General features: G+C 55.9%; 1 protein-coding gene across 1 annotated transcript; it reads right to left on the bottom strand.

The window, feature by feature from the left end:
* Positions 1–9,879: 9,879 nt before the first annotated feature.
* LOC147084898 (G protein-coupled receptor family C group 5 member C-like) lies at positions 9,880–13,226 on the bottom strand. The gene is made up of 2 exons (XM_085979366.1): positions 12,098–13,226; positions 9,880–10,010 (listed from the first exon to the last, which is right to left on the bottom strand). Exons 1-2 carry the CDS (start codon positions 13,152–13,154, stop codon positions 9,880–9,882), a joined length of 1,188 nt encoding a protein of 395 aa, XP_085835492.1. The 5' UTR covers positions 13,155–13,226.
* Between the last annotated feature and the right edge of the window lie 351 nt (positions 13,227–13,577).

A 13,577-nucleotide genomic window follows, 5' to 3' on the forward strand; every position in this document is an offset into this window, starting at 1 on the left:
GTATATACTCCAGGACTCGAGCCCCATAATCCAGGCCCACACTCCCCGGTGCCAGTACTGAGGGAGCGCTGCACTGTCGGAGGTAGATTTATATACTCTAGGACTCGAGCCCCATAATCCAGGCCCACACTCCCCGGTGCCAGTACTGAGGGAGCGCTGCACTGTCGGAGGTAGATGTATATACTCTAGGACTCGAGCCCCATAATCCAGGCCCACACTCCCCGGTGCCAGTACTGAGGGAGCGCTGCACTGTCGGAGGTAGATGTATATACTCTAGGACTCGAGCCCCATAATCCAGGCCCACACTCCCCGGTGCCAGTACTGAGGGAGCGCTGCACTGTCGGAGGTAGATGTATATACACTAGGACTCGAGCCCCATAATCCAGGCCCACACACCCCGGTGTCAGTACTGAGGGAGCGCTGCACTGTCGGAGGTGCCGTCTTTTGGATGAGACGTTAAACCAAGGCCCCGCCTGCCCTCCCAGGTATAAATGATCACACGGCCGCGGTTCGGAAGAAGAGCAGGGGGGAGTTCTCCCCGGTGTCCTGGGACCAATATCGATCCCTCAACCAACATCACTGAAGCATTATCTCATTGCTGTTTGTGGGAGCTTGCTGTGCGCAAATGGGCGGCCTACATTACAACAATGACCACACCTCATTGGCTGTGAGGCGCTTTGTGACAGCCTGATGTCGGGAAAGATGCTATATAAATATATTCTGTTAATGTGACAGAACATGGGTTAGACGAATGGCGGAGAGAGCCAGTCATCAAACGCCTGGGAATCGCTGACCCGTCCCATCGCTCGGTCTGAGAGAGGGAGAGCCAGTCATTAAACACCGGGGGATCACTGACCCGGCCCATCGCTCGGCCTGAGAGAGGGAGAGCCAGTCATTAAACACCTGGGGATCACTGACCCGGCCCATCGCTCGGCCTGAGAGAGCCAGTCATTAAACACCTGGGAATCACTGACCCGGCCCATCGCTCGGCCTGAGAGAGAGAGAGAGACAGTCATTAAACACCTGGAGATCACTGACCCGGCCCATCGCCCGGCCTGAGAGAGAGAGCCAGTCATTAAACACCTGGGGATCGCTGACCCGGTCCATCGCTCGGCCTGAGAGAGAGCCAGTCATTAAACACCTGGGGATCACTGACCCGTCCCATCGCTCGGCCTGAGAGAGAGAGAGCCAGCCATTAAACACCTGGGGATCACTGACCCGGCCCATCGCTCGGCCTGAGAGAGAGAGACAGTCATTAAACACCTGGAGATCACTGACCCGGCCCATCGCTCGGCCTGAGAGAGAGAGACAGTCATTAAACACCTGGGGATCACTGACCCGACCCACCGCTTGGCCTGAGAGAGAGAGAGCCAGTCATTAAACACCTGGGAATCACTGACCCGGCCCATCGCTCGGCCTGAGAGAGAGAGCCAGTCATTAAACACCTGGAGATCACTGACCCGGCCCATCGCTCGGCCTGAGAGAGAGAGACAGTCATTAAACACCTGGAGATCACTGACCCGGCCCATCGCTCGGCCTGAGAGAGAGAGACAGTCATTAAACACCTGGGGATCACTGACCCGACCCACCGCTTGGCCTGAGAGAGAGAGAGCCAGTCATTAAACACCTGGGAATCACTGACCCGGCCCATCGCTCGGCCTGAGAGAGAGAGCCAGTCATTAAACACCTGGAGATCACTGACCCGGCCCATCGCCCGGCCTGAGAGAGAGAGAGCCAGTCATTAAACACCTGGGGATCACTGACCCGTCCCATCGCTCGGCCTGAGAGAGAGAGAGCCAGTCATTAAACACCTGGAGATCACTGACCCGGCCCATCGCCCGGCCTGAGAGAGAGCCAGTCATTAAACACCTGGGGATCACTGACCCGGCCCATCGCTTGGCCTGAGAGAGCCAGTCATTAAATACCTGTGGATCACTGACCCGTCCCATCGCTCGGCCTGAGAGAGAGAGAGCCAGTCATTAAACACCTGGGGATCACTGACCCGTCCATCTAACCGTGAGGGTGGGGGGGTGGGAAGCCGGAGCGATATTCGACTATGGCAGGAAACACGCACACCAAATGTGTTTCAATGTATTTGGAGTTTTTAATTTTTTCAGAAAATGAGGAATAAATATCACAATGTAACACCGCCCCCCCAACCCAGTGCCCCCCCCACCAACAACCCAACAACCCACTTCCGTCTGGAGTCTCTCTGTGCCCGCTCATGCGTCTGACCTCCCGAAGGCTCGTGTCGCGCCCTCCACCCCTCCCCACCGCGCCCCCAGCCCTCTCCACCCTCTTCACCCGATACGGAACCGGTAGGGGAAACTCCAACCGATCACCACCAGCCGCTCTGGAGTTCGGGCCGAGATGGGGGGTGTGACATGAATCTTGCCATTCGTGAAAGAAAGTCTTATGAAATAATACTGAGCGGCCTGCAGGTGGCGCTGTCCAGGGAGAGTATAAACATTCGGGCACGGGCCCAGCTTGTGCAGGACATTCTTTAACAGGAACTAGTGAAGGACACAACTGGACTTCCATGTTGTAAAACAGTTGATTAAAGCTTTGTTTAACGCTTTGACCATGTGCCTGGAATACTGCGTACAGTTTTGGTTTCCATATTTAAGAAAAGATATACCTGCTCTCGAGGCAGTTCAGAGAAGGTTCACTCGGTTGATTCCGGAGATGAGGGGGTTGACGTATGAGGAAAGATTGAGTAGATTGGGCCTCTACTCATTGGAGTTCAGAAGAATGAGAGGCGATCTTATCGAAACATATAAGATTGTGAGGGGGCTTGATCGGGTGGATGCGGGGAGGATGTTTCCACTGATGGGTGAGACTAGGACTAGGGGGCATAATCTTAGAATAAGGGGCTGCCCTTTCAAAACTGAGATGAGGAGAAACTTCTTCACTCAGAGGGTAGTAAATCTATGGAATTTGCCACACCAGAGAGCTGCGGAAGCTGCGACATTAAATACATTTAAAACGGAGATAGACAGTTTCCTAGCAGATAAGGGAATTAGGGGTTACGGGGAGAGGGCAGGGAAGTGGACGTGAGTCTAGGTTCGGATCAGCCATGATCCTATTGAATGGCGGAGCAGGCCCGAGGGGCCGTATGGCCTACTCCTGCTCCTACTTCTTATGTTCTTATGTGCCTAGTAATTTTCTTACATCAGGTGGTCATAGGTCGAAGGCCGATCCCCGACCTCCGGCCTCTCCCCACAGCTCAGAAAGGCCGCGGGGTGGGGGGGGGCGGCGTTTGTGGCCCGAGACCGTCAGGCCCTGCCGCCATCGTGTCCGCCATTTTGTTCCCGCCCTGCGATCCCCCTCGGGAGGGACATAGAGTCACAGAATCGTGCAGCACAGAAGTTATAAATCTCATCATTTATCAGGAAACAACTCGTGAAATAACGCTGGACGGCCAGCTGGTGGCGCCGTCCAAGGAGTATAAATACTCGGGCGTGGGCCCAGCTTGCACAGGGACATTTTGTAAGACAAGGAACCAGTGAAGTACAACTAGACCTCCATGGTCTGAAACAAGTTGATTAAAGCCTTGCTTTAGATCAAACCAGGTGTGTAGTGAGATTTATTATGTCAGAGGCCATTCGGCCCATCATGCCTGCGCCGACTTTCTGAAAGCGTAGTCGTGCTCAGTCTCACATCCCCCTCCCCCCCCACACCGCTCATTCATACAGAGGATGTGGCCAGGACTGGAGAATTTTAGCTACGAGGAAAGATTGGATAGACTGGGGTTATTTTCTTTGGGACAGAGGAGGCTGAGGGGGGATTTAATTGAGGAGCATAAAATGATGAGGGGCCCAGAGAGAGTGGATAGGAAGGACCTATTTCCCTTAGCAGAGAGGTCAATAACCAGGGGGCAGAGATTGAAAGTAATTGGTAGAAGGTGACATAAAAAACTACTAGGCACTTGGTCCGAGTATTAAACAAAGCTTTAATCAACTGTTCTTCAACATGGAGATCTAGTTGTGTGCTTCACTAGTTCCTGTTAAAGAATGTCCTGCGCAAGCTGGGCCAGTGCCCGAGTATTTATACTAGTCAAGATGGCAGCCGTGACGGTCCGGTGCTGAGATCACTCTCCCTGTTTCGGGCGGCCAGCTCTCGCCGCTCGCTCCCGCAACCAGAGCGAGGTGCTCGGCGAGTCGGGCAGAGGCAGCGCAGCGCAACGAGCAGCAGCAGCAGACTCGACGACACGCTGCAGCACGTCGGCCGGCAGCTCCATTTCGGGTAACTCGCAGTCCGGATGGGAGGAGGGCAGCCGGGCATGGTGGCCAGAGCGGGAGAAGCAGGCCACCACACGTGGAGCCGGCAACAGTGAGGAGGAGGCCGCGGTGAAGAGGAGGACGGAGCGGCTGAGGGACATCATGCTCCCACTGCCACGGGAAGCCATTGTATTGACTCTGAACGCGGCGCTGTATGTATAGCTGACGCGTCCCGACGGGGAACAAGCATTCCATTGTACTTGTTACATATGGCAAATAAATCTAATCGGAATCTGAATCTGAATCTCCCTGGACAGCGCCACCAGCAGGCCACCCAGTATCATTTCATTTCATAAGTCACTTCCACATCAATGACCAGATTCATGTCAGAAGGTTGAGGGGGGATTTGAGGAGAACGTTCCTCACCCAGAGGGTGGTGGGGGTCTGGAACTCACTGCCTGAAAGGGTGGTCGAGGCAAGAACCCTCATCACATTTAAAAAGTACTTGGATATGCACTCGGAGTGCCGTAGCAGGAGTAGAGGAACAAGGATGTCTTGCTGCAGTTGTACAGGGCCTTGGTGAGACCACACCTTGAGTATTGTGTGCAGTTTTGGTCGCCTTATCTGAGGAAGGATGTTCTTGCCATGGAGGGAGTGCAGCGAAGATTCACCAGACTGATACCTGGGATGGCAGGAATGACGTATGAGGAGAGATTGGGTCGATTGGGCTTATACTCGCTGGAGTTTAGAAGAATGAGAGGGGATCTCATTGAAACTTATAAAATTCTGACAGGACTGGACAGACTAGATGCAGGAAGGATGTTCCCGATGGTCGGGGGAGTCCAGAACCAGGGGTCACAGTCTAAGGATAAGGAGTAAGCCACTTAGGACAGAGATGAGGAGGAATTTCTTCACCCAGAGAGTGGTGAACCTATGGAATTCTCTACCACAGAAGGCAGTAGAGGCCAATACATTAAATATATTCAAGAAGGAGTTGGATATATTTCTTAAGGCTAAAGGGATCAAGGGATATGGGGAGAAGGCAGGGACCGGGTACTGAATTTGGATGATCAGCCATGATCTCATTGAATGGCGGAGCAGGCTCGAGGGGCCGAATGGCCTACTCCTGCTCCTATCTTCGATGTATGTATCTACGTTTGTAACCCGCAGGGCTACGAACCAAGAGCTGGAAAGTGGGATTAGGCTGGATCGCTCCTTGTCGGCCGGCACGAACCTAATGTTAAGTTGGGTAAAAACAGCACTAATCATCAGCACAGAATAGGATATACAGCACGGAAACAGGCCATTTGGCCCAAGCAGTCCGTGACGGTGTTTATGCTCCACATGAGCCTCCTCCCACCTCAATTCATCGAAATCCATCAGCATATCCTTCTATTCCTCTCTCCCTGACTCCGAGGAGAGATTAGACAAACTAGAGCTGGAAAGTGGGATTAGGGTGAATGGCTCCTTGTCGGCCGGCACGGACAAGATGGGCCGAATGGCCTCCTTCTGTTCCGCGAAATTTGGTCATTTCTATAGGCTGGGGATGTTTTCTTTTGGAACAGAGGAAGCTGAGGGGCGAGTTAATTGAGGTGCATAAAATGATCAGGAGCCCGGATAGAGTGGCGGTATAGAGGGGCTGTTCGACCGTGGCTGGCGTCACAACCGAACCCGATCATGCGCTCCCCCCCGTGAAACTCCTAACCCGGGGAGGCGGGAGGCAATGGCAGCACTCCCCAACAACCCCACCCTCCGATGCCAAGCCACCTTCCACCCAAACTGACACAGCACAGGCCGGGGATGGAGCGAAGCCAAGGGGGAAACCAAAATGGCGGCCCACCCCCTTTCAGGGCCTCCTCCTCCTCCTCCTGCACCCCCCACTCAGGTTCCCCGCCTGCCTCTCCAAAAATGCGCCCCCCTCCTTCCGGTGGAGTGGGACTGGATTAAGTCGGCGCCTCGACACTATGGCGACCGCAACGGAACGCGGAGGGAGTGCGCGGCAGGGGGAAGGGCTCCACCAGAGCGCGGGCAAATGGGCCAGAGAGACACGAGAGAAAGATCCTGCCCCCCGCAAACCCTCCCCCTCCCCGCCCTCCCAATTCGTTCCCGCGGTCGTCGTAGCGATGAGAATTTCAGGTCGATGCCAGAACGGCGTCCCGGTCACGGCGGCCATCTTTCCGAGCCAGGAGGGGGTCCGTTCGAGGGTCGAAGGCCTCACACCCGCGCCCCCTCCTCCGGGGTTCCGTGGAGATCACATGAAGTGCGTCCGGTACAGTGCGTTCTGAGGCCGAGACAAGAGGAAAATGTCAGGAGCCCCCTGCAGTGGAGGCAAGAGAGAAGACGGGGTTACTGAGAGAGAGAGTGACATGGAAAGAGAGAGAGAATGACAGAGACAGAGAGAGAGAGGGAGAGAGAGAAAGAGAGAGAGAGAGAGACAGAGACAGAGAGAGAGAGACAGAGAGAGAGATACAGACAGAGAGAGAGAGTGACAGAGACAGAGAGAGAGAGAGAGACAGAGAGACAGAGAGAGAGACAGAAAGACAGAGAGACAGAGAGAGAGAGACAGAGAGAGAGACAGGGAGAGAGAGAGAGAGAGAGAGAGAGAGGGACAGAGAGAGACAGAGAGAGAGAGAGACAGAGACAGAGAGAGAGACAGGGAGAGAGAGAGAGAGAGAGAGAGAGACAGAGAGAGAGAGAGACAGAGAGAGCGAGACAGAGAGAGAGAGACAGAGACAGAGAGAGAGAGAGAGAGAGAGGGAGACAGAGAGCGAGAGACACAGGGAAAGAGAGACAAAGAGAGAGAGAGAACTTTCATGCCAATAAAGCATTTGAATTGGAATTGGAATTGGAATTGGAGAACCACACAGAAAGAGAGAGCGAGAGAGACAGAGAGAGAGAGAGACACACACAGAAAAAGACAGAGACAGAGAGAGAGAGTGATAGAGAGAGGGACAGAGAGAGAGAGAAAGAGAGTGAGAGACAGAAGAGAGAGAGACAGAGACAGACAGAGAGAGAGAGAGAGACAGAGAGAGAGAGAGACAGAGAGAGAGAGAGACAGGGAAAGAGAGACAGACAGAGAGAGAGAGAGACAGAGACAGAGGGAGAGAGAGGGGGAGAGAGAGAGGATCAGGGACTAGTCTAACTGATGGGAAATGGGAGAGGGTCAGATGAGAGTGGCTTTACTCTGTATCTAACCCCGTGCTGTACCTGCCCTGGGAGTGTTTGATGGGACAGTGTCGAGGGAGCTTTACTCTGTACCTAACCCCGTGCTGTACCTGCTCTGGGAGTGTTTGATGGGACAGTGCAGAGGGAGCTTTACTCTGTATATAACCCGTGCTGTACCTGCCCTGGGAGTGCTTGACGGGACAGTGTAGAGGGAATTTTACTCTGTATCTAACCCGTGCTGTACCTGCCCTGGGAGTGTTTGACGGGACAGTGTAGAGGGAGCGTTACTCTGTATCTAACCCGTGCTGTACCTGCCCTGGGAGTGTTTGATGGGACAGTGTAGAGGGAGCGTTACTCTGTATCTAACCCGTGCTGTACCTGCCCTGGGAGTGTTTGATGGGACAGTGTAGAGGGAGCTTTACTCTGTATCTAACCCGTGCTGTACCTGCCCTGGGAGTGTTTGATGGGACAGTGTAGAGGGAGCTTTACTCTGTATCTAACCTGTGCTGTACCTGCCCTGGGAGTGTTTGATGGGACAGTGTAGAGGGAGCTTTACTCTGTATCTAACCCGTGCTGTACCTGCCCTGGGAGTGTTTGATGGGACAGTGTAGAGGGAGCTTTACTCTGTATCTAACCCGTGCTGTACCTGCCCTGGGAGTGTTTGATGGGACAGTGTAGAGGGAGCTTTACTCTGTATCTAACCCGTGCTGTACCTGCCCTGGGAGTGTTTGATGGGACAGTGTAGAGGGAGCTTTACTCTGTATCTAACCCATGCTGTACCTGCCCTGGGAGTGTTTGATGGGACAGTGTAGAGGGAGCTTTACTCTGTATCTAACCCGTGCTGTACCTGCCCTGGGAGTGTTTGATGGGACAGTGTGGAGGGTTCTTTACTCTGTATCTAACCCATGCTGTACCTGCCCTGGGAGTCTTTGATGGGACAGTGTAGAGGGAGCTTTACTCTGTATCTAAACCCGTGCTGTACCTGCCCTGGGAGTGTTTGATGGGACAGTGCAGAGGGAGCTTCACTCTGTATCTAACCCCGTGCTGTACCTGCCCTGGGAGTGTTTGATGGGGACAGTGTAGAGGGAGCTTTACTCTGTATCTAACCCGTGCTGTACCTGCCCTGGGAGTGTTTGATAGAACAGTGTAGAGTGAGCTTTACTCTGTATCTAACCCATGCTGTACCTGCCCTGGGAGTGTTTGATGGGACAGTGTAGAGGGAGCTTTACTCTGTATCTAACCCCGTGCTGTACCTGCCCTGGGAGTGTTTGATGGGACAGTGCAGAGGGAGCTTTACTCTGTATCTAAACCCGTGCTGTATCTGCCCTGGGAGTGTTTGATGGGACAGTGTAGAGGGAGCTTTACTCTGTATCTAACCCCGTGCTGTACCTGCCCTGGGAGTGTTTGATAGGACAGTGTAGAGGGAGCTTTACTCTGTATCTAACCCCGTGCTGTACCTGCCCTGGGAGTGTTTGATAGGACAGTGTAGAGGGAGCTTTACTCTGTATCTAACCCCGTGCTGTACCTGCCCTGGGAGTGTTTGATAGGACAGTGTAGAGGGAGCTTTACTCTGTACCTAACCCCGTGCTGTACCTGCCCTGGGAGTGTTTGATGGGACAGTGTAGAAGGAGCTTTACTCTGTATCTAACCCCGTGCTGTACCTGCCCTGGGAGTGTGGGATGCGACAGTGTACTCTATTTCTAACCCCGTGCTGTACCTGCCCTGGGAGTGTTTGATGGGAGAGTTTACAGGGAGCTTTACTCCCTGGGCTGTACCTGCCCTGGGCGTGTTTGATGGGACAGTGTAGAGATAGCTTTACTCTGTATCTAACCCGTGCTGTAACTGTCCTGGGAGTGTGTGATGGGACAGTGTAGAGGGAGCTTTACTCTGTATCTAACCCGTGCTGTACCTGCCCTGGGAGTTTTTGATGGGACAGTGTAGAGGGAGCTTTACTCTGTATCTAACCCGTGCTGTACCTGCCCTGGGAGTGTTTGATGGGGACAGTGTAAAGGGAGATTTACTCTGTATCTAACTCGTGCTGTACCTGCCCTGGGAGTGTTTGATGGGACAGTGTAGAGGGAGATTTACTCTGTATCTAACCCCGTGCTGTACCTGCCCTGGGAGTGTTTGATGGGACAGTGCACAGGGAGCTTTACTCTGTATCTAACCCGTGCTGTACCTGCCCTGGGCGTGTTTGATGGGACAGTGTAGAGATAGCTTTACTCTGTATCTAACCCCGTGCTGTACCTGCCCTGGGAGTGTTTGATGGGACAGTGTAGAGGGAGCTTTACTCTGTATCTAACCCATGCTGTACCTGCCCTGGGAGTGTTTGATGGGACAGTGTAGAGGGAGCTTTACCCTGTATCTAACCCGTGCTGTACCTGCCCTGGGAGTGTTTGATGGGACAGTGTAGAGGGAGCTTTACTCTGTACCTAACCCCGTGCTGTACCTGCCCTGGGAGTGTTTGATGGGACAGTGTAGAGGGTGCTTTACTCTATATCTGATGCTGGGCTGTGTTAATACTCACGGAGCCTGTAGATGCCCGGGGATCCTGGTTGAGAGAGTTCGGATCCAGGTTAATCATGGCTGGTTTGACGTCTTGATGGGGTGATCCAAAATTCTTCCCTGAAGGAAAGACAGGCGAGTAGATTAGACTTCGAACAGTGGCCGTCTCAAGCGAAAGACGGCACCTCCGACAGTGCAGCACTCCCTCAGTATTGGCAGCGGGGAGTGTGGGCCTGGATTGTGGAGCTCGAGTCCCAGAGTATATACATCTACCCACGGCAGTGCAGCACTCCCTCAGTACTGGCACCGGGGAGTGTGGGCCTGGATTGTGGAGCTCGAGTCCTCGAGTATATACATCTACCTCCGACAGTGCAGCGCTCCCTCAGTACTGGCACCGGGGAGTGTGGGCCTGGATTATGGGGCTCGAGTCCTAGAGTATATACATCTACCTCCGACAGTGCAGCGCTCCCTCAGTACTGGCACCGGGGAGTGTGGGCCTGGATTATGGGGCTCGAGTCTCTGGAGCAGGAATTGAACCCACAACCTTCTGACTCAGAGTAGACAGGGAGTCAGACCGACTGATTTGGCTCAAAATTCGTGAGACAGAGAGAGAGAGAAGGCCGAAGAGTGGATAGCGGAAGAACGAGGAGGGAGAGGGAGAGAAGTGAAGGGTGAGAGGTGCGAGAGAGAGTGCAGGGCGAAGGGAGGGAGAGGGAGAGGGGATGTGGGGAAGAATGAGACGGATAATGGGAGAGAGAGGGAGGGGGAGCGGGAGAGGAGGAGTGAGAGGGAGAGACTGAGGGACAAAGGGAGAGTGGGGGTAGAAAGGGAGAGGGAGGGAGAGAAAGTGAGAGAGCGGGAGAGGAGGAGGGAGGGGGGGGAAGTTTTCAGAGATAGGGAGGGGGCGAGGGCCATGGAGGGATTTGAACAGGAGGATGAGAATTGTAGGGCTGGAGGAGGTTACAGAGATAGGGATGGGGCGAGGGGCCATGGAGGGATTTGAACAGGAGGATGAGAATTGTAGGGCTGGAGGAGGTTACAGAGATAGGGAGAGGGTGAGGGGCCATGGAGGGATTTGAACAGGAAGATGAGAATTGTAGGGGCTGGAGGTTGTTACAGAGATAGGGAGGGGGCGAGGGGCCATGGAGGGATTTGAACAGGAAGATGAGAATTGTAGGGCTGGAAGAGGTTACAGAGATAGGGAGGGGGCGAGGGGCCATGGAGGGATTTGAACAGGAGGATGAGAATTGTAGGGCTGGAGGAGGTCACAGAGATAGGGAGGGGGTGAGGGCCATGGAGGGATTTGAACAGGAAGATGAGAATTGTAGGGCTGGAGGAGGTTACAGAGATAGGGAGGGGGCGAGGGGCCATGGAAGGATTTGAACAGGAGGATGAGAATTGTAGGGGCTGGAGGAGGTTACAGAGATAGGGAGGGGGCGAGGGGCCATGGAGGGATTTGAACAGGAGGATGAGAATTGTAGGGCTGGAGGAGGTTACAGAGATAGGGAGGGGGCGAGGGCCATGGAGGGATTTGAACAGGAGGAGGAGGGACCAAGGGAGAGTAGGGGGAGCAAGTGAGAGAGAGAGTGGGGGAGATGGAGAGAGGGAGCAGAGTGAGGGAAAGGGAGAGAGGGAGGGAGGGATGGAGGGGTAGAGAGGGGAGGAGGGAGAAAGCATTGAGGGAGGGAGAGAAATTGAGTGAGTGAGCGGGTGAGGAGGAGGAGGGAGAGGGATCGAGGGAGAAGGTGAGCAAGTGAGGTAAGGGGAGAGGAGGGAGGCTGAGGGAGTAGAGGAGGAGGGAGTGTGGGAGAGCGAGGAGGAGGCGGAGTGAGGGGGATGGAGGTTGGAGAGTAGCGAGTGAGGGAAGGGGTGAGAAGGGAGTAGAGGAGGAGGGAGTGTGGGAGAGCGAGGAGGAGGCGGAGTGAGGGGGATGGAGTTAGAAGTGTAGCGAGTGAGGGAAGGGGAGAGAAGGGCGTAGAGGAGGAGGGAGTGTGGGAGAGCGAGCAGGAGGAGGGCGCGGGATGGAGGGCGAAGGGGAGCGGGTGAGGGAAGGGGAGAGGAGGGAGGCGGAGTGAGATGGATGAAGGAAAGGGGAGAGGAGGGAGGCGGAGGCAGTGGAAGAGGAGGGAGTGTGGGAGAGCAAGGAGGAGGAAGGAGAGGGAAGGAGGAATGGAATCCAGTGAAAGGGTCGCGCTCGGCTCACTCACCCAGTCCGTCCTGTGGGTCGAAGGCTTTGTTCTCCGCGTAGGCCCGGATGGTGCTGGCCTTTTGCAGGCGGACGCCCTCCTTCGCTTCGCTGCTCTCCTCCTCCTCCTCCTCCTCGTCCTCCTCGTCCTCCTGGTCCCGATTCACCTCCACCAGCCAGGGAACCAGGCAGCAGAGGACAAAGACCCAAGCATTGGCCACCAGGGCCACGGCCAGGGGCGGGTCGTCCCAGGCATCCCGCCTGAGGTACCAGGGCCCCTCGGGGCGCCAGTCCTTCCTGCGGTCCCACCGCAGGTAGACCACCACCCAGGCCACCCAGATGGCAGCGGAGAGGCAGGAGGCGGCCAGGAGGCAGCCCGCCCGCCGCTTTGACCTCCGCCCCCGGCAACAGAGGCCCACGGCGGCCAGCACCAGCCCGCCGGCCAGCAGGACCATGACGTAAACCAGGGAGCCGACAAAGTCTTTCTTGGCGATGGAGCAGGGGTTCTGGCCGGGCTCGCGGGCCAAGGGTCGGCCCCGCACCGTGGTGGCGATCAGCCACTCCGCGTTGATCAGGCACTCCAGCAGGAAGAGGCCCAGGCCCGCCAGGAGTGCGGCACGGCCCGAGGGGGCTACTCCGGCCCGGGCCAAGCGGGCCAGCCGCCCGGCCTGGGCGGCCAGGCTGGCGAAGCAGAGGGCGAAGAGGGCGCCGAAGAGGAAGCGCCGGGCCGCGCAGTTGGCCGGGCGGGGCCGCACCACAAAGGCGAAGACCAGGGCGAAGAGGCCCCAGGTGCCGGCCGCCAGCAGCAGCTGCAGGCCCAGCAAGGCTTTTCGGCCTTCCCTCCGCCTCCTCCCACAGGCCAGCAAAGCCAGGGCCAGCAGGCCGGTCAACAGCAGGCCCAGCACGGCCAGGGCCTCCACCACGATGCCCCAAGCCTCCCGCAGGCTGCACAGGCCGAAGTAGGCCGGGTTGAGGCCTGGCCGGCAGCCGGCCGGCGTCCAGTCCAGGATCGCCCAGGCCGGGCCCGTGGCCGCGGCGACCAGCACCACCCAGCGGGCCCCCAGCCACCTGGCAGCCATATTATTTCGCCTCCCTCCCCGGTTCGACGGTTCGACGCTCGCTCTGCCCCGGCGGAGGCGGTGGGGGGGCGGTAAATCCTGGGAAAATAAAAACAGAACGACAAGACGGTTAGGACAGAGGGAGAGACAGAGCATCTCCGGCAAAATTTCGCAACCCCGTCGCCCCCTCAACACGTACAATGTGTGAAGCCTAATGGATGTTAGAGGTCAATGAACCGCACCAGCCCCTCTGAACAGACGGTCTGGTTGAGTGTTTGGGAGGGGCGGTGAAAGGGTTAAACGCAAGGCCATTTTGCCCCTGGACCAGCCTCCCCCAACACCACACAGTCCGCCGGGGCCAGGCACCCGCTTTGTAAAGGCTCACCTCCCCACGACGAGGGCGGCCTAGCCGTCGCTATGGCAAAAGCAGCCCTACTCCTAAAA

This window comes from Somniosus microcephalus, unplaced genomic scaffold (genome assembly GCF_052327205.1).
Source record: "Somniosus microcephalus isolate GS21.2 unplaced genomic scaffold, FLI_Smic_1.0 unresolved_chr9, whole genome shotgun sequence".
Lineage (NCBI taxonomy): Eukaryota > Metazoa > Chordata > Chondrichthyes > Squaliformes > Somniosidae > Somniosus > Somniosus microcephalus.